Below are 22,151 nucleotides of genomic sequence, written 5' to 3'. Positions count from 1 at the left end.
CGATTAGAACCTGAAATGGCCAGTGCTATTCAAATCGACTACTCACTGTGTGCACATGTCTCAGCTTCTCGGCCAGCAGCCCGGCTCGCGGATCAGTATTCTGAAGCATTAAACTTGGCTTCACTTCCGGATTGTATTTTTGCGTATCCAAGCTAGGGTCAGCGATAGTTTTAGTATACCTGAAAGACATAAATTTCCGGTAAGTTGGGTGCGCTCAGCGTGTGAGTTGGAGATTACGTACCCGCCAATGCGTTCACCATTCCAGCAGTGCTCGTCTTTGCGTTCGGCGAAGCTTTCATCCTGACACAGATTATCCGCCAGAGCACTGTAGAATCCGCGACTTTTGACAATGTAGTTGAGGAAATTGAGCATCAGATTTTCTGAAGACGATGAGTATTGTTTGGCAGGTAACATGCTAGTCTTTTCTTCTATTTCAGTCGGAATCATTGATGGATCTTCTCGATCAGACAGTTGCACTACACCACAAGCTCGTTTTACCTGAAAAAGAGAAACGATCTATATTTTTCTTGAATCATCAAAAACGAGACCATTAGTTTTACGAAACTTAAACTAATCGTTTCATTGCTGTGCACTGTGTATTTGTCAAGTTTATTAAATAGAAATATAAAGTGCAATTGTCAATGTGTTATTTGAAGATGAATTTTAATTGAAGTAATCTTCTCTACAGTTTAGGTGTAATTTTTAAACAACCGATAAAAAAGATTAAAGGTACGAGAGTGAGACAGCAGGTGAATTGTATCATTAAAGAACATATGTTCAGAAATTCGTAGCCAGGTGAGTCAGCATTCAAGAGTCGACTTTGTGCGCCCGAAGTTTAAAAAGTTTATAAAGCTCGTACGGCTGGGAAAGCGCGCAAATACATGAAACGAATAGGTTCACCACAACGCGCAGCCGGATGGACTGTAAATGTTGTTGAACAATAACGGCGACCACTGGCTTAGCATGGTGTGGGATGCTGGTGAGTCGAAGGAAAAAGCGATCAAAAAGGTGCTCACACATACCATACGTAGGAAGAGCGGTCGAGTGAACAATAAAAACATTTATCGAACCTTCGAGGGAAATTAATCAAACTCAATGTTTGACTATGATTAAAAAAGGAAACGAGCACAAAGGATTTTCGGCTCGATTGATTTCTAGCCAGCCGCAAGTCGGGTTAATTCTGAATGAATTCTGAACAGTGATATCGTTCGGGAAGGCCGAAATGCACGAATATGTGCACATTTATAAAACGGGCTCGCGAGCGAGCGGAGAGCTTGCAGTGGTCGTAAGCCACGATATCTGCATTCCAACATTCCAACCAGTCGCAACTACCCGACTCAGGATCAAGATCAAGGACATGAATGGTGCAGATATTTTCATCTGATTCAGGCAGATATTCGTTTGAATCGCTTTTAATGGATGGTTACACATTTAACGTTGCCGATTGAATTATGTCTGCGTCAGAAGTAAATTATTACACATTTTTGAAAATGTATATTGATCATCTGGTTGTTTTCGTGAATCGGAGAATACGTTCACAATTTTTCATCAATATAAAGAGAAAAAATGCCGACCCTGGAATTCCAAGCATGCTTTACACTGCCCACGCACTGTTTCAGAATTTCAAGTCTCGCGCGCTTGAAACTGAGCGGCCCTGAAATCCATCGAGCGCTTCAATACCACAGCTCGTTAAGTTCGGTTTCGATTTGAAAATTTCAATTGGTTTGTGCAAATGAAAATACTTCTCAAATATCAATTGTGTGAGGAATTTGCGCAATTGAACAAAACAATATTGGTCGTATGGCATTATTTATATTCTAATCGTATTAGCTGGGCAACAAAGGTTAATCAGTGTTTAAATCGACCTTAATGGAATGCGCTCAGGGTGAGAGAAGACTGAAGGCGCGCCGCAAGCGTAGGTACTCACATGTTGCCCGCGAGTACGGACACGGCTCGGAGGTTGTCTAAGGGTGTCGGGAGTCAGAGACAGGTTGGATTTATACAGGCAATTACAAGCCGCTGCCGGCTGATAGAGCGATTAGGGCAACACCTTAGATTCTTTCAGATCGGTGAGAATGAAATGTGGGAATTCTTCGTGTACAACAGAGAACAACGCAGTGAGTAAATTCCTTCTTTCGATCTCATAAAATTATATTGCTTTCGGACTACTTTTTAATGTCGCTATATTAAATTCGAAAAATTCGAATGCCTCATATTTTAGGTTTCACTTTTATAATCCATAAAATTATTCAAGACCGCCCTTGGGAAATATTACACCAATACAGATAAAAATCTAATTAATCAAAATAAACTACAAATTTTAAGATCATTGAATAGTTTGCTGACAAATTAGAAATTACATAGAAGCTACGTAAATTAAATGATAGTTTATATAGTTTATAGCTCTTGTTATTTTCTTTGCTTGGGCGATTTGGTAATTGAGTCTGTAATTGTCAGTGTTCTTTCCGTTTTCGGGGGTTATGCATCCGAGGTACTTATAGTCTTTGCAATTTGCAATTGTCGTTCAGTTTTCTAGTTTAAATAAATTCTGGTTTGCAAAGACAGCTAGATTGATTATGTCAGAGATCAACAACTGAGATGATCAACAACATGTTTAAAGAATGCCAGAAACCCAAAATTCCCAAACAAATCATACACTGAAAAAAACATGGCAACACGGAATACAGAAGACTATAAACGAACGCAACTTTTCAGAGGAATGCCACGATAAGATATATTTTCCGTATTATATAGGTATACGAGTATACGGAAAAGATATATAATTGCACTCCTAATAGTAATAGTTTCAGAAAATGAGATGTTCATACCTATATCTAATCATTAGATTTGAATTTGTCAAACTGAACGGCGAGTCGTGCGAGAGCCTCTTCAGTTGGTCGGTGCGGTGCGCAAATTGAATTAATAGTTATCTGATTACGTTTCGGAACAGTTTCTCCCGCAAATTACTAGTTTTATTCCCCAGGCAGGCAGGTTGCGCCGGTAATATGTGTAATTGGCAGATCACAGTTTCATTGTGCCTAAACAGGTGCTGCTAATCGATTGAGTTATGCGTGAATATTAAATTGGAGTTCGATTCGTAATTTCCTGCGGTTATGTCGCGCGAGTTTAACATTCCTTAGGGCATGCTAACACGAAGCGAGATTAGTCACCTCTATAAAGCTCGAAATGTCAAAAATGACGCCGGTACTTTAATTGTACGCGATGTGATTCTTTCCTCTTGCAAGGGTCGACGATAAACGCCGATTCGAATTGTGTGCGCAATGCGAGCGCATGTTGCGCGAACCCTGGCTAGTATGTTTACATCAATGTGTTTCGCAGTTCCACGATCATAAAACGTGGAATGCGATGCACGAATTACGAGCGAGCTTTTGTTATTGGAAACACATCGCCGTCTTGCCGACCAGTACAACCGGTGTAACGAGCCAGCATCTGCTAATTTTCAAGAGTGCAATAAATTATGACCACACATTGCATTTCGTTCGGTCGGTAAAAATATTTAAAAAATAACACCGCCAACATTAGCAGTGCTGAAAAGATTCGAGAATAATTGCCACACAACAATTTCAATGAATTTCGAGGCGCAACCAGACGACTGACATCACTCCACTTAATAAAAATCGTTCATTGGCAATAATTAACTTATTTGATTCTTTTGACATTGCAAGGAACATGAAATAAATCTGCGTGCTGATAAAAATCCAGACAGTCAGCTTGCATTCTGCTTTCCTTTTCATTCATTAAACGGATTTGACAATTGACTAAACGAAAAATAAAATTTAAAAATAAAACTTTTTAAGGAGTGCTTTAATTTAGCCATACACATAGATTGATCACGATTGCTTAAAACAGACATTACAAATTAATTTCTCGACGAACGATTTAATAAGCAGCAGTCGTACAAACAGATAACAAAGAAAAAGAAAAACAAATTAACTTAATACGTAATATGCAATTAAATAGCTGCCCATTTCGAGATATCTGCTTGTCGACGACGCCGTATTTGCAAGCCACACACAGATGCTCAGACATAATGAATTTGGCGCGCGCACGCGGTTCTAAGAAAAGCGGGAGGAAAGTGCCCATTAAAGTATGCGATTCAATTTAAACGAAAACCAAGACTACACAATTTGCGTTGCAGTTGTCTCGGAAATTACATTATTTAGATAATAGAATGGTGTGCGCATAAATATAATGTGTGCAGGTGTAGGCGAAAACTGAACGGTTGACATTTTCCACAATTCTCACTAAGTGTGCAGGAAACACTCGAAAGTTTCACCGTGTTGACATCGAGACTTTCCCCGCGTGACGATTATCTGTTATAATATGCGTTATTGAGATGGATACCTTTTAAGGCGTTGTATAGTAATAATCACTTCAAAACAAGTCGAGCTCGCTTTTGTAATATCAAGGACCGAAAAAATAAAATGAGGCATTAATTAATCGTATGAATAAAAAAACTCGCCCGGCCTACACATTTGTAATTACGAATTGTAATTAATCTCGCGCAAGTAGCAAGATTAATTAGACCCACTCTTGATGATCATCGTGTTTGTGATAAAATGCTTCAGTGCTGTGTGTCGAGTCGACGCTCGAGAAAATTCATAACGAAACTAAAATTTAGATATCGCACGAAACAAATTGGGTACGGACAGTTTTTCAGTTCGTCGTTCACATTCAATCCTCACCACACTGTTTGAGCTGTACATGCATATTTGATGAATATGCAAATTAATGTAAAACTACATTTCCCAAGGAACAGAAATTCGAATGTAGGTAACAAATTAGAAATTCATTACTTCACAGAAACAAATTAGTAAAGTTCGACATCCAATGTATGTTGTTGAACTAGATATAAGCCGGTTCTCGTAGACATTTTGCAAATATTATCTCCGGGGTGCTTCGCATAGTGATAGCAGTATAAAATCGAACTGTGTCTAGAGTGATTACGCCCAGAAAATGCAATTTGTTGCCATCTTATGCACAGCAAAACAAGTTTCTCCAATTAAATTGATAACGGCACTCATTTAGAACGTTTGTTATGGTTGATAAGATGCTCGAATGTGTTGTTTGTGCAAATGACATGAAAAACATTCAAATTCCATGCATATCCACAACTTAATTGCACCCAAACAGCGTGTATTCAAATACTTTTTGTCCGTCGTTAGCATATAATTGTGTGCATGTATTTGAAAACTACTTGTACGTTAAAAGCGCTCGGGTCGCTAGCCGCTTCTGCTTGTAGTCGAGCATGGTGCAAGTTCTTCACATTAATTACAACCTCACAATGCACTTTTGCCCACAATTTGCATGTGGGAAACATTTTCCTAAAACTGAATGAAATAATTATGCATCGATGTTATTTATATAATAAACCCTTAATTTCTGCAAATAGATTAATGGATACACAGTCTTAATTTTAATCTATTCTTTGTGACTGCTTCACACTCGTATGTTCTCTTCGCATTTAATACTTGAATAAGGTGACTTATGGTTATGACCCTTGAATGATATTAAATTGCACCAAGCGATGAAGTTTTTCATAAAGGACGAGTGTTCAAAACATCGTAAATCTATGTTAAAACCACACCTAAATTTGACATAAACAAAGTAAAGTGTAATAAAATTACCATAGTTTGAAAATATTAAAATATTGGCTATACTTAGCCAAATTAATTATGATGTTAATAACAAAGCAAATTCCAAGTTAATTAAGGTGCGTAAAATATTTAGGTAGGAACCCTCATTACTTCTGCATTTTGGCATGTACTGGTTGGCATTTCGTTCGGGAATACATCACCGTGTTAACATCGGGTGTGCTCAAACAAAGTATGTGTTAGGGAGAAGTTAATTCCTAAATGGCTTTTTTATTGTTTTTTTTTAGTAGCTTGCGGGCGAGTGCCCGAGCGTAGGAAATAAAGAAACGCAAAAGTAGTTCTAAGACGATTCTTAACCTTCCAAATATAGTGAGTGCTTCGTGCCGTGCGCTATAGGCCAACGATTTATTTCCAACTCAACACTACACCAGTGTGAAAATGGTGGAGGCGCCCGCCGGTTTATTGTCACTCGATAATTATTTGAGCCCGCATTGTAGGAGTGGCGTACATACATTTCTGCTTATAAAAGAAGTTTAAGTACCTTATTGTGTATTATACCCAAGCGGTTTCAATTATTCCCTTCTATCGACCGATTTGCAGTATTTGCGAAAGCCTACTAACGTAAACAAATGGCAGTCAAGATAAAGACAAACAAACACACCGTGCGCAACTTGGCGAGTGATGGAAGCGCGAATGGAAATAAACAAAAAGTAACAAATCAGTTCCCAGCAGGACGGGATATGCGCGCATGCGATATGTGCGGCCTGCTTTAACAGATCGTTACGCGACGTTTGCGCACCGCGAATATTATTTAACGCCGTAATTAACCGCAGCCATATGCGTTGACGGCAATAAAGCGGGTAATAAAAATGAAGCGCAACGCCGCATCTCGAATTATACATACCTACATCAACCGTTTGACTTGTGGGTAGGTTTGGTTTTCTTTTCAGCACGCTGAAAGAGTTATACTTGGTGCCAGCGACCGTCGGCGTCATTTTTTAGTTGAAATTTATAAATATGGTGGTTCATCGACACACCAGCTTCAAGCCGAAAGCGCAACGTCGAAATGTGTGGGTGTAAAATGATGTGCAATTAATAATTGACCCATTCTCGGGTACGGCCAGGTCGTTGAGTCAGATCCAACATGAGACTGTCGACCAGGCTTTCCACAACCACAATACACGTTTTGAAATTAAAATTTAATTAATTTTGATTATTAAATCACCAAAAAGTGTATCGCGTGAAAATTCAAAATGATTATCAATTTTCATAAATTACCCATGTCAATAATTTACAGATTAATTAAATTTTAGTTCATATTGGAAAGCTGCGTGTATTGTTATTGTTTTTTTATTATTTATTCAAAAATTGGTAGCGCTAAACTTTATAACTATTAATTTTAATAATAATAATTTTATCAACATAATATTTTGCAGTTTAACTTAATTAAGTTTCACAATTAAATTTCACACCTAATTACAAAAATGTTGTTGATAAACTTATTATTTTAAAAATGATGAACAAATCCATCTAAAATGACCTGTAACTTTTCATTAAACTACGTTCTTATTAAGATATTTGTGGAGATAGGTTCATAATTTATCACAAAAAAGATTTCTGAAGAAATCATTAATATAACTTAACTGGTTTTCCAGTAATTAATTAATAACTATCGTACTATTATTCTCGCACCACAGTAATATAAGCGTCTCGGAAATGCTAGACGTATAAGACAGAAGCTGAAATAATAAATTATAATTAGACACATCTTTGCCCATCCGCGCAATTTTTCCCTGTTTCTGTTTTAGATCGCATGAGCGCTGCCAAGTAGTGTTTATAATGCTCGTGTGCGTCTATACGCGATTCCTTCCTCAACTCCTCGCTACTCGGTTACGGAATAATGTCTGGTTTCGCACAGAACATTAATTAAAGCGGGAGTAAATACACATTGTTACTTAACCACATTATGACCAGTATTGCAAAGTGTAGGGACCGTGCGATAGTAATCTGAATTAGATAATATGTATTCGCAAAGAAAAACAATTCCGAAGCGCGTAAACGTCCATAATATAAATATTTTAAAAATAATTGTAGCTAAATATTCTTATTTACAAACTTTAATATAATAAAATGCACTTTATTATGATACTTAAAATGCGTTCGAGGTGTACGTAGGTACAGAAACATTAAACGTAGAGGAATGCTAGTGCGCATTGCGTGGTGCAGAACGTATGAAGACACAGATGGTGCTCTGCATATTTTAAGCCACCTAATCGAATTTTAATAACGCGTGCAAGACGAGGTAAATGCAACAAGGAAATTCAATGGCGTATAAATGGACAATTTGCGCTCTTCACGTAAGGGATTTTTTAACACGCCCGTAGCAAAAAAATTTGCCGGAGAAGGTGGATAAAAGGTATCTATATGCGGTTCAATGCTTACTACTTTTTTGCTCAATGTACAAAACAGTGAAAATTGTGCGAAAATACTTTATTTGTCAGTGGTCGTCGCTAATGCGTTTATTACAGTTACCATTGGATGCAATTTTCTTTTTTAGATCAGACTACATAACAGAATATTACTTCAAACACTTCAATCTACATATTCATTCAACTCAGTCGACTTCTCCACATACTCATACAGAATATTCGCGAACGCATGCGTCTCACCATTATGCTGCCCCATTTCGACACGGTGGCCAAATACTTAGTTCGTTTATGGCACCGATATATGTACGAAAATGTGCGCTCTTGCTCCGGAACTCGCAGTTGTTCCAAGCGAGTTCCAGAACTTGTCACTGTAAATCTTCCCTAATTCCAGGCCTCATTAACTTTCCGCAAGAACAACGACGCGAATTACAAATGAAACAAGCACGCGTTGTTGTGCATTTATGTGCGCGTTTGTGCAAATGAAATGCGAATTAACTTTGCATTCGAGTTGTCGGAATTTCCGCCTGGCACATCCACTCCAGTCTCAGGTGTGTGATAAAATATTGCAAAATTCTAACGCTAACCAACTGCGTGTACGCCCGAACGAATTCATGTTGTCCAATTTGCACTTCATCTGCGATCACTCTGCGAACACACGGTCGAAAACCGAAACAATCTGTCGAAGTAGCAAATTAGACTTTATTGTTACAGATTGCTATAACAATAAAATATTAAATTGAATGTTGTGGTCGGCGATGACACATTTTTTAATAGATGACCTAATGCGAGCAGCATGCAAAACATAACAGATGAACATAACGATGATGAAATGTAGCCATCATATTTTAATTTTTATTATCATCGCAATATCTTATACGCGATAGGTTTTACAACCGAATATAAACTTGGGTATTGCGACAGTCTGCCCCGGTTGAACTCCGTCATTGCGTGAGTTAAGGCACGCCGAAGAAATCGAGTATTTATGATAGAAATTATTTATATCACATTTGAATAAATGTTGCTACCATATTTGGAGGTAACAGGGCACGTCGGAAAGATGTAGAAAAATAAACAACAATTGTCAATGGTAATGAAATATGATATGAATATATAGCGTTTATAACTCACGGGTATAAACGCGTCCTATTGATATCCGCAGTTCAACGTGTATTTATACATTTTATTGCCGATTATCCGAAAAGATTTATTGCTATAGTACATTCATTATACCGTAAAATCTATGCACACGTAACAACGTATTAGCTAAGATTTCCAACAAGCGTAATAATTAATAATGATCAATTATAAAAATTTGCAATAAGTACCGTATAGAACTTATCAGATGTAAGAGAAGATTCACAATCGGTTGATAAATTATTGCTTATAATAGTATATTAGTTTAACCACGTTTACCGACGTGATGCTTACACTATTTTATCTACTTCCACTCTATTTCCACGTTTAGATTTTTGTATTTTAAAACATCAAAATTTGTTCGCACACTACTGACAGATATAAAATTATAAATACATGGGAGTTCGCGCACTCATTCGAAATGGCGCCGACACGAAAAGCTGTTTAAAGTACCACTTTTTGAGTCCCGAAACCGTGGCAAAACGGGCGCTTTAAAGGTAGAAGTCATTAATATAAGTTTTACGTACATGCACAATATAAAGACTAAATATAAATTTCCAGTTTGGAAAATTTATAATTTGGATTAAGAAAAACTTTTTGAACTAAAATTATATTCTGAATAAATGCTTTTGTGCAATTAAACTTTGCATGTTTATAGATTTAATTGCTAATCTAACAACAAAATAAAATACAGATAATTACATTGCCAAATATAGAAAACAATTTTAATGTATAAATTAACGATGCTAAAATGCATGTGCACATCGTTCAACTACGATAATGAATACTAAGGAGAAAAACGTATTTCATTATTACATGAATGTTGATTAAGCAAATAATAATACGCAGGCGACGAGACGTGGTAAACGATAATTTTGTCACTTGCACGGAGACTTTCTCTTCGATTTACGTGAATACGAGTAAAAAAAATATTACGCACAAAAAGTGCATCGATTTGACATGATTGATGATTGCGCGGCTTAAAGTTTGAATTATGATAACGAATATTTACGCCTACAAATCGACGACTATAGCGGTAAGTCCAATTTCCTGCGTGACAAAACGTCTGCGGTCTTGAATATTACACGGCAATGAATCATTACGAGTATATTTAGTTTTTGTGATTTGCAACGCTAATATACAAACGCAATGCAATGTTATACGTTCATTGAACTAAAGTTTAGAAAAATAAATTTGATCCATATGATGACCATTTTCTTACTGCTATATTTTGAACAATTTTAAACATGCGTTTTATTTTCAGCAACAAATGTTGCGACTGAATTAAATTTGCTCATAAATAACAATAATTTTCAGAAATGAACCCCTAAATTTATAACCATTCTCCTTTTTGTATACCATGTATTTATATCTTGATGAACAACCTAAACGCCTTTAAAAATAGATTTGGACAAGCTTATTACCTGGCGCCTACAATACCAAACTATTGTGAATGAAGTTCACTTCTCGACTTGACAAGAAAAAAAATAATAGTGTGCAAGACAGTCAGCCAGGCAACTAATTCATAAATTGCTCTACAGTTAGTACGACTAACACACACAATAGTCGCACATAGCACAAATGTTTGTCATCCGTAAACACTATCGCAAAAGAATGTCTGTACTTGACCCTGTTCTAGGTGAGCCTATTCTAGGCAATCTTTTACCACCATGAATGAACATTTAAATTACTGTCATAGGTTTCCAAAGAGATAAAAAATGTCCTATTGCATTTTATCATAACTGCAATACACAAACTGCTTTAAAATAGTTGACATTATTATACTCGCGCGATTTTGGTCGAATTTTTGTGATAAAAACAAGTCGATAGTCTGAAAAATCTTGTCAAAGCATGTTCGTACCTCGCACAGAAAACTGGTAGTTCTGGCGCCCTCCCCAAGTCTACCGCCGCATTCTTGCATACGAAATATTTTCTTTTCGATTGAGATCAAGACCGAGATGCGGCCCACACGAAGGTACATTTTATACCTGTACAGTGCGAGAAGCGACAGGACAATATAACGCCGCCGTCTGCCGACTATTGAAGTATGTAAATCCACGATTGTTAAATATGGCGCGGCGGCGATGCCGTGTGAAATAAAGTCGAAGTCTTTTCGCAAATAAAATGAAATCATAAAATCGACACCGCGCTCTGCGGTCGCGGCGCGGGAGTGCAGCAAGCGAGCAAGCCGGTCAAACACAGTCCCGGCTGGTTGGAGAATTATGCAAATGCATGATGAATACATTTCGAAACACTCAGGCGACGCTAAATCAAAGAGCAGCCGAAAATAGGCTTAAATAAAAGTAAGTGCGACGAGACCTAGTAAAATAAAAGCTCGATAAAAACTGGTTCAATTCTTAGCCAGGAATTTCGTCTTAATCAACACACTACGCTTAGAACCCAACACGTAACGCGGAACACACACAAACTCGTACACGAAATCGACTTGATTAGGTCCGAGATTAATTAGTATGATTTTTGATAAATTTGCTTTTAAAGCTTACAGGTTTCTAAATCCATGCCTGAAATACCGATCTTAAATTTTCCCAGACGATCAAAGTTTACGTTTCATTTTCATATTTACCGGCTTCATCATAACTTACCGAGAAAAGTAAAGTAAGGCACACAATACTGTTAACCGAGGTTAGATGTTCGTTTCAGTCGAGTCGAGGCCCGCAGGTAAAACGCTGCAACAGCCGTAAAACGCTGGATGAGGAGGCATAGTGCACATACAATGAACGCCGATCGCGGCGTTCGAGGGTGTTTCAGTTATTGTGAGAGATCGGCGGTCCATTTGAAAATGATCTATGGTTTCCAAGGCGCCATACAACTATCACACCTCGCATTTTTTTAAAATCACACTCATATTTCATATTTTAATGGCAATATTCTACTAAAATTTTTATGTTTTTTGAAGTACAATTTGTGAATTCTCACACTTGAATAAATTCCAATATTTAAGCATTTTTCATTCATTTAAACTAAGCAGTTTTGTAAAAATGATTATTAATTTTCCAAGATTCAATTATGTCCGAATAAACCACAAAACGTAATAATTTAATGCCTCCGAAGCTCATTTAAATCATAGAATACAAATCATACACGTTAATTAATTCGAATTTAAATAAACTTATCGCTCAGAGATGTAAATTTGCTACACATAAATATGTACATTGTATTAGAACAATAAACAAATAAAGCACGACCGGTGTATAAAATCAGATTCAAGCGTGATTTAATACTAAATAAATTGCACGATCGAATGTCTAATATTTCAATTATTCATTAGCATTTGCATTGATTTGATTTAACACCAGCTTAATGCTTGAATGGATTTATCGCGTAAATCAACGTTACATTAATAATATGTTTTCACTCATAATACAATCAGTAGATTTCACAATTGCACACAATTATAATGAATGTGTAGCTTTAGAAATTTTTATAGTTGTCCTGGAATAAATAACGAATTTAAAATCTGATTTGTATAGTTTCACGCAAGGATTGACAGAGTATAAAATTTACTACGGCCATTTTTTAAACTCTGATCCAATCTCCCGTTCTTGGCAAAGTTTAATAAAGACGTATATAAAACACGCCCGTAGAAATAAAACGCCAAGACGAGCTTTCCACCTTGTGGATAATGCTATAAACAAACCCGGAAATTGTTTAATCTACATAATCGCGCGATTCGCATACATTATAGGATATAACCTATCGTGGTTAAGTAGCGCCGAGCGCGCCGCCGTAAGTGGTCGACACGACGCGACATTAAACTCTCCACGACGATGACTTATGATTTTCCACCTGTACATGTAACGACGTATCGTCTAAACGTGCATAAATGATCTCAATCACATTTTTGCATCCAGGCCCGCCGCCGCCCGCCATATCTCATAGCGTTTTGCGCGTCTACTTCCTTGAAGTCTCCAACTAATTAGTTCAAGTTCAAGATTGCACGATTGCCGCGCCACGCCAGTAATTGAAAGGTGCGCGTGATTACATTGTAGCCAAACGGGACATGCTGCATGCCCGTATCACGTACACATGCTGCTTTTAATAAGCTTCGATCCAGTTGCGCGATTTTTTCGCTTTCTCGCAATGCCGCCACATGCATAACTGGCGTCTAGGACATGCAAATGCTGAAAAGCGAAACGCACTTACTCGGGTAATAATTACTCAACATGCAATAACTAATCGAATTAATAATGACGCAAAGCAAATTGCAAGAAATGGAACATGTTACTACCATACACAAATGTGAAAACCAGTCATTTCATTTCCTTATTGAATGTCTACAAGGTATAAAAAAAAGTTATCGTGAACTTTGTGGGAAAATCATTTCGTTCACAAGATTTACAAACCGCAAACCTGAAAGTTTTAAAATTAAGTTTCAATTTGTTTTCAGTCTGATATAAAGTATAAACATAGAGTGACATGTACAAAATTGATGTTTAAAGATAGTGAATAAATAATGATTGAGATGAATTTTGTTCGCGTTATAACGCATAGAGTTTCTTGGTGCTTTTGATAAACAGACGGAAGCGAAGCATGTGAAAGAGATATTCGTTTCTGATTTTCGTAACTTTTCTTGCTACATACATTTTCAGAAACATATTTCCGTGTCGCATAACATGCAAAGCAAAAGTATGTTTAAAGCGTTGCTCTTCGCTTTCCAGCAATTGAACAATTGTGCTCAATTTGCTCTCTTTGATAAAACAGAAAAAAACCTGAAAACAGAAAAGAAAATCCTAGCAAATTCAAGTGGAGAAATATGCAACATGTCAAAATCGGTAGCGCTTTTAAAATACAAGGACTTTCATTATTTTCAGTAAAGCGCATAAATAATCTTTTACTCGTTTTGCTTTACGGATGTAAAAGCTTCATAAAAGGAACGCGTGCGTTAGTTTCTTGCTGCTTTGCTGACAAAAATCCCGCAGCAGCGTTTATGTTGAATTACCGTGCCTGCAATGATTACAACGAAAATATGTAGGTGCACGGCTACTGGCTGGTGGAACATAAATTACCGGCTTTCCATCCAGTTGCAAATTAAAACTCCAACCGGCGATTTTCAATCCAGATAGACATGAAATTACACAGTCGAGCGATGAATGAATATATCGATCGTGCGAGCAAATGAGCGAACGAACGTTTAAATCCCTTTTCAGCACGTGTCCGTACAACGACGACGAATTAATACAGTGAGCAAACAAATAATAATTATCCAGATCAATGCGCATTACGTTTGAGTGATTGTATCACGCAAGAGTGTCCTGAAGGAGATAAATATTTATGATGATGAACGTGGATCGGCGCGAAGGTCAACACCATAGCTTCAAAGCAGACGAGACGGTCTCGCGTTAATTAGTTGGAATAACTTAAAGTTGTACGGTTGCATTGTTAGCCGTTTCCAGTTTTGTTAGCTGTGTGTTGGTTTGCTCATTATTAAGATATCAGTGTGAGTTGAGAACGCGTGCGAATTCGGAAACCGCAACCGTTTCGCACAGACGCATATTCCGAGGCAGGCGCGCGGTTGTGGAGTACTGGAGACTAATTGCCTGTAAAGCACCCGCCCCCGCCTCGACAACCAAATAGTCACCGAGTTTATCCGCACTTTGTACGATCATTCATAATACGTAAACAGCGCTCCAGTGCACGGCGCAATTAATTAATTCGAGACTGATTTATTGCAATGACTCGACGAGGCGATGCCACCTTTGGCACAAGCTTAAACGCCGAGACGGAATTTCTTCGGACAGCTTACGGCTGAGGCGCTAATCCAATCTTGCGTGGTTTTATGCGCTGCATCTTTTTATGCCCGAGCGCGCTTCGTGCGACGACTGAGTAATTATTTTAGCAGTGCGCGATATAAATCCAATAAGTATCGATTACCTTTGCTTATATTTAAGCAAGATATAAACCTAAAAACCTATTATTAAGCCCGACTGAAGCAATTGATAGTAATCAATTGGAAATTTAGTTAATTTAAATAAAAAAAATATTTTTAAATATAAGCATTAATTTAAGTTATTATTGTTGATCATGTTATTTCCGTAGACAATATTGCCAATTAAAATGGAAACTTGCTAAAATCTGCAAATTTTTCACAAATTAGCCCATAACATTTACCTCTGTGGTTATGAATGAATGTAAAACATTAGAATTTATCAAGATTCAGTACCTACTCAAAATGCAGGGAATTATGAAGAAATCGTTAATGAATGCTGATTGGGTTTCTAGTAATTAAACAACAAGATCACTCTCAATCTGATTTATTTTCAATAAGTTTTCGCTCAAAGCGTCTCGAAAACCGAATTCGCAAAACCTTCTTTTCGCGGTATGTATTGTTGCTGCAACCCAATCTGCAGTTGTCGTCTTTTTGCATTCTTGCATATATTAGCAAACTTGCATTAGAGTTGGTACAGTCTCGTATGCCAAAGTCACAAAAGCCGCCGAACGAACAAAAGCAAAACAACCAAAACCACGCGAAGTGACCGAAAACTTGTTGAAAATCTCATTCGTGGCGTTGGCGAAAAGGAATAAAATCTGTCGCCTGAAGATCGTGCACACGCACACGGGCGATGATTCATTTCGAAAGGTATGCTTTTGAAATAAACCGCAAGTTAAAATTCTTTGCCCAAACTTAAAATATGAGAAGAATTTTGCACAATTCGCAAAACCTTTCTCAAAATTACGTATATTATTAGCAGAAATATAATAAATTACCTAAATGGTTAAGTTGGTTTAGTCATCATTTTTCTTTTCTTTTTTTAAGTAAACTAAAATTAATTGGCTGTTGAAATCAATTGTTTTCGGCTGGTTAATCCCCAAAGGCAGACAAATACGAGTAGAATAAAACGAGCGAAATGCAGTTCAACCAGTTCAATTAAAGAATTATCTACTAGAACCTAGCGCTTCGAACGAAAAGTTGAAAGCACGCTCTTTACCAGCGTGAGGCAAGGCGACAGAGTTAAATCCGAAGTGGATAATGCAGCGAGCTTTTCAGCTTTTCTCCGGCATGTAATACAAACAGCTTAATCAAGAGCGCCGTAATATAAACACAAAAATGAGCATGGAATTGAATTTACTCTTATTTAATCTTGAAGAACATAAATTACACTTCAGTGCAATTTCTAATGAAGATGAGGATGCTTCAACAATCAATTATAGTGATTACGACTGTGTTCAACTGGTTTAAATTTGCATAAATCGTAATTAATGCCGATGTTGATACATTAAAATATCATAGCATCAACACTTTTACATGATTCATGATTACGACAATAATAACTGCTGATATGCGCGAGTATGTAGGGCAATTTCTCGCTTCGATAATTAAACGACTGCGGCATTAAATGCCAATGATCCACTTAAAATTACTCTCCCGGTCGATGGTAATTTGTACAACACAATTATTATTTATGCACTCTATTATGTTTGTTGATCGACATTGTTGTCCGTTATCGAAATATAATTTGAACATCGAGCATTGTTATTCGATCGAAACTCAAGAATATCAAATAATTTCTAAGCAATTCCAGGCTAAACTGAGGTTAATACTTTATTTAACTATTAAATTAGACTCAACTTGTTTATGCTATCCAGGGAACCACTTCCGAAAGTACATTAGTTAAATTCAGCACATATCAACCATTTGCTCGCAGGGTCGACGTTAATAAATTCAAAATCGTATTAATACATGGTTCGTTAACGACGACCTAATGCCCCATGATGCCAGCCGCCCAAACCCAATTGTCTTCTTAAAGCACGGGCAGAACAATTCAATCCGCTTTTCGCCGCTCCCGAAACGCAAACAAAGAAACAACAAACGGAAATTGGGCCTTGTGAAAGAAACATTTTCAATCGTACTATTACGCAACTTATAACAAAAGATCTGACAAAGCGTTGCTTCATGTCTTTAAAAATAAATCCATAGGTAACTAATTTTAGGTTAGGTTTGTGTCACATGCCTGTGCTATTTTAATATTCTGAAGACTTACCTTAACGTCGATATCCTTCTCATTCTCCATGGCATAAATAATTGCTTCCGAAATCCGATTGTCCAGCTCCTTGATAAGAGTATCAACATTTACACCTGCTTCATTATTGTGCTGTTTCATCGCAGTGACAAGGCGTTCGATACCTTCCACATATCCATTCCACGGCGCGTCCAGGTCCACTACGTACTTGGTGAGACATCCTCGCATCACATTCATGCAATACCCTGAACATGGTTTTGTTTCTTCCTTCAAACCCATACATTTTGGACAATAGCTCATGCGCATAAGCGCATCATGGCACTCAGCATTGCCACGCCCATTCTCGGCAATAATTAGCGTGTCGGTGGCATTGAGCACCTCGACGCCGACGCCAAGCGCTTGTAGTAGTAATCGCGCGGCGGCTAGCGCCTTAGACAAGCTTTCAGCCACTTGCGTCGGGATAGTACCAAATGGTTTAATTTTGCCCATCGTCTCCTTCAGACAGTTTTTATACTCCACAGTAAAATCTTTATCGGGCGTCCCGCCGATGCGATGGTACATCAATGGAAATATATTGGCGAAAAAACGCGATACCGATGTAGAAATCGCCGTGTTGGAGTTCTCGTATGCATCCTGACTGGAGTTGATTAGCACATATTGCCTGATGTCCGTATACAGCGCATTGATGGTGTCAGTCGCGTGCACTGAATGACCTTGGAAGAGCTTCAGGAAAAGCTCGGCCGTCTTATTCTCAGACCTGCTAGTCATCGCAAGGATGTGTTCTGCAACAAAGAAACAAATCAATCGATACTGTGAAGAGTTGTGGAGTGTAGCGGCACTGTAGTCATTAATTACGCACGACTGCAAAAGTTTAGAGCATTGATTGTATTAATGTCACTCGCTGAATTGCAGTTTAACGTGCTGAAAATAGCTTCGGCGCGGAGGAGAAAATCAGTTTCTGCTTGCGGAACCACACATTTCACGCCAAAACCTGCGCAAAGCCATATATTTCGCCTTGAATCGATAATAAATTACTTGTCTTCATCAATCACCCTTCGAGGCGTTCTTGTTTACAGTAATTAGACGTCGAGTGTGGCCGTCGTTGCTATTGGTTTTTCAAGTGCTGACTTTTTGCTGTTTAGCACTTTTCATAATTAAATACAACATTTGGTTGACAGCGTTTTATTGCGTACAAATTTCAATTGTATCATTTATCACAAGCGGCGGCATAACCTTTACAAAAAAATTACGCAAAGTAAATGTGTTACATAACGGTATATTCTACCTTGTTGGCAATACCATTTTAGGGCAAGTGCGTCGTTCGGTACACAATTTTTTTGCCTTCGTCGCCACCGCGTGCTTTCTATCAGAATCCATTCCCTCTGCGCGCACACGTATATTGGCTTCGCCTGCCGCGCGCGTGCAAAGCACTTGAGCCTTGTAAATTGCAATTTATTTCAATTTAAAGCCAGCGACATGTGTTCTTCACGATATTATTATTACGTACGTAAGCACGGCGGGCAAGAAATATACGAACAAGACAAAGCACGATCGTGTCGACAGCGGCCCAAGCCATTGAAGTTAATGTCCAAAATGAAAATCGTTACCAATTAGGTAAGAGACGTTCGGTGCAAATATCGATGAAAGTTTATTTGATGAAAATCAACTTCTTTTTTATGCTTAACTCTATAGAAACGAGCAGATATATAGTTGCTTCACCTTTAAATGGTAAAAAAATCGGATTTTATTAATAAGTTAAAAACGAGTAAAGCGATGACAATAAGTTCTGCATAAATGTATTTGTTATGCCATTCTAGTAAAAAATTTTTAAAGGGAATTATAAATTTAGTGCGACCATAAAACTCAATATACGGCTGCATAAAGCACAGTTAGTCAAAAATCAATTTGTTCCCAAGTTGCAAAGTTGAAAAGCTGCAGCCAGATATAATCGTATGATGGTCTGACCCATTTTACGTCCACTGGCTACCAATACATATAGTCCTTCCTATTGTTAAATAGTCGTATGAGTCCGATGTAATGCGTAATCAATGAGCGCGCGCGGCGGTGGCACAATTATAATTGGACCGTCGGGCAGCGTTCATCGGAATTTGATACGCCGATTCACGAATATATTACGGTACGTGGTATAAAACACGCGCCCGGGTTCCCGATATCTACCCGCACGAGCACAGGAAAACATTATTAGTCCCGTTCGCTTCCCACTTACGAGCCTACACATTACGAATTGCGAAAGCTGGACCTCTGCGAGCTTAAACCCTTTTTAGCGCACGTGATGGTTCGGTCGTTAATACGTCTGCGTGCTATATAAATCGGCGACTATGCGCTAATAAAAGGATGAAATATGCAACTTCGCCACCAAACATGGCATAACCGAATTTTTCAATCGATAAAAGTCATGTCACTGCCGAAATTGAATAAAAAGTTTGTATTGAATACAATGTTTGATGTTGACTCAACATTTGACCCAGGACCACAGACAAAAAATAAATATTTTCCTTTATATTTGAAATTCCACGAATTTTTGTAAAACTTTCACCTGGTTAGAAATTCCTAATATCCACAGTTACGGTTTTTTTCTGTCGACTTAATAATCCATCAGGACAACCGCAACTGAAACTTTTTTTTTCGCAAACACATGCACACGCTATAAATACCATTGTAAAACATACACCTCCGTAAAATAATTTCAAAGTTCCGAGCTTTGAAAAAGTTAAATATATTTTTGCAACGACGCAGACTTCTCGCTCACTGGAAACATATACATACCTAACACGAAGTTTTCAATGTTTAAACTTTTAATTAAATCCTATCGGTGTACTCGTTCGGACTGGCGGCCACGCAAAGTTTATAGAAATACTCCATCATCAAACACACATGTCTACGCGCAGTGTATCTACCTAATAGGCATCGGCATCGGCTTGGAGCAATGAAACAATCGAATTAAATTAAAACGATTTGTACGTCGTACATATTACGACTCCAAAGAGGAAGTTGTACGATTGTTGTTTTCCGGTAGCGGTGGTGAAGTCGCTTTGTGCTTATGTAAACTTTTCCTGCTGGCGTTTGTGTATGTGGAAGTTTGCTCACGTTTGAAAGCTCGCTTGCTACAAATCACGCCAAAGCATGTGCATGCGCACGTCCTGCTACCATGCGAATATCAATGAGGTAATAGAAATATGTGCGAATGCGCACGTACTGGAAATAATTGATTAATTAAGAACACGAGTCTGCCATTGATTACGCTCACGTCATCAAGTGCGACAATGTTACAAGTATTTACGTCATGCTAGCTCAGAAAGAATATTCATTCAGACAGAAAGTTGTGACTTTGAAGAAGCGGTAATATTTCAGACCCGCGAGCGAGTCTATTCGGATGAAGACATTAATTAGTGAGAATGTGAGTCGAGGGACCACAGCCCAGATGCGCGCTGTTGTCCGTGTCGAACCCGGCAGACAGACGGACGACCGATAAGTTGCGCGCAGACACATTTTACACTAGCGTTAACGGCAATTGCGGCGGTTTCGTACCGACCGGGCCGGTAGCAATCGCGTATAATCACGCTGAAACACTGTTACGAGTGCTCTGAGTGCTTGTTCGCAACATCAATCTGTTTTAGGGCATTATTTGTCGATAACGACAATGCCACGAGCCGCAAACTGTTGAAATTTCCAATAGCACAATAATTTAATCAGTCAAATGCGGCACCTTCATTTTCTATCTTTTGATGAAAATTCTCTGTCTTGATCTAAAGAAAAGTAAGATTTCAAAAATAGACACACGCACAATTTCTATTAATAAAGTTAACAAACCTCGCGTGCGTACGAGGTTTATCTACGCGTCGCTGAAAACATTCCAGCGAACGCCTCGCACAGCACAAGCCATACACGCATTCTGATGTGCAAGAAACGTCTTCATGTTCTTGTACGCTAAGTTTCCGCGCATTCGAAGCAATCCGCTAGTGCGAAATATGCGCACATGTGCGCCGGCGGTACGTACGGCCCGTGATAGTTCGCAGACCGCGACGCGCGCTTCGTAAATATTTAAGAGCTTTTAATAGACAAAACCGAAACCAATTCGAACGCGAGAGGTGCGCACTGCTGAAGCACTCGCGGAGACGGGCGGCGCGGCGGTGAAACAAGTTTACCTGTTTTCCAGCGGGTTCGCCACGTAAGCGGTCCTCGCGCCGCGAAGCTATCAAGCGAAGCCGCCGCGCTTCGGCGTGCCTCGGACCTTGCCTCACCAACCCGATCCTGAACACACACTCTGTTGTCCCGCGATGTGTGCGTTCCGTTTTCTCCATCTCTCGCCTCCGCGCACGCCGCGCGCACACTCAGCTTTATTTTATGTCGTCTTATTCTTTTAATTTTATTATTCCCAGCGGCGAGTGTGTGCGTGCGAGTGCAAGAGCGAGCGCGTGGCGCACAAAAGGAAAACGAGCCGGCGCAACAATCCGCGAAGGTCCGAGTGAGATGAACGAATGTGCCATGTGTGTGAGTGGGTTTTTGAGACTGGAATTTACAAAAAGTCGTTCGTGGGAAAGGTTCGCACGTCGGGTACGCGGCCGGGCCGCGAGCAAAGGACACCCTGACCGCCACGGCGCGAGAAGGAGACGCGCTCGCTCGCGCCGAGGAGGGTGGATGCCGAACTGCATTCCTTACCCCCCCGACGGTGTAATATTAATAATGCGCTCAATCTTACATATATACATATATGAGAAGTGTTCGTCCATTGTGGCGCTCGGTGTGTGCGCGTTTCTAAATGAATCTCGAAGAATGACGCTTCGGAAAGAAAGAAACGAGTCTCGTTTCGGCGTCTTTATGTCTGCTGCAGGTTGACTCGCAGACAACTCGTCTAATTATTGAGTTATTTCGTTCGCTCAGTAGGCTCCCAACAGATTTTTTGCCACAATACACTTGCATATATTTATATTTAATTCCAGGTTTATATAGTTCTCGCGTTAGCTTTGATAAGA

At 38.7% G+C, this 22,151-nt stretch overlaps 1 protein-coding gene across 1 annotated transcript in view; it reads right to left on the bottom strand.

Annotated features, from left to right (window-relative positions):
- dally (division abnormally delayed protein) overlaps window positions 1–22,151 on the bottom strand; it is a 61,422-nt gene that overhangs the window by 2,123 nt on the left and 37,148 nt on the right. The window contains exons 3-5 of the mRNA XM_065307015.1: window positions 17,179–17,939; window positions 242–498; window positions 47–179 (exon numbers count right to left, since the gene is read on the bottom strand). Coding sequence (XP_065163087.1) covers window positions 47–179; window positions 242–498; window positions 17,179–17,939 — 1,151 coding nt within the window. The remainder of the gene's footprint in view (window positions 1–46; window positions 180–241; window positions 499–17,178; window positions 17,940–22,151) is intronic.

The sequence above is a fragment of the Atheta coriaria genome, unplaced genomic scaffold, assembly GCF_025399875.1.
Source record: "Atheta coriaria isolate IRGN ID8LTWV9N9 unplaced genomic scaffold, Caltech_Dcor_3.1 hic_scaffold_7_pilon, whole genome shotgun sequence".
Classification (NCBI taxonomy): Eukaryota; Metazoa; Arthropoda; class Insecta; order Coleoptera; family Staphylinidae; genus Dalotia; species Dalotia coriaria.
The sequence above is the reverse complement of the archived record's forward strand: the minus strand, read 5'-3'. Positions and strand labels throughout refer to the sequence as shown.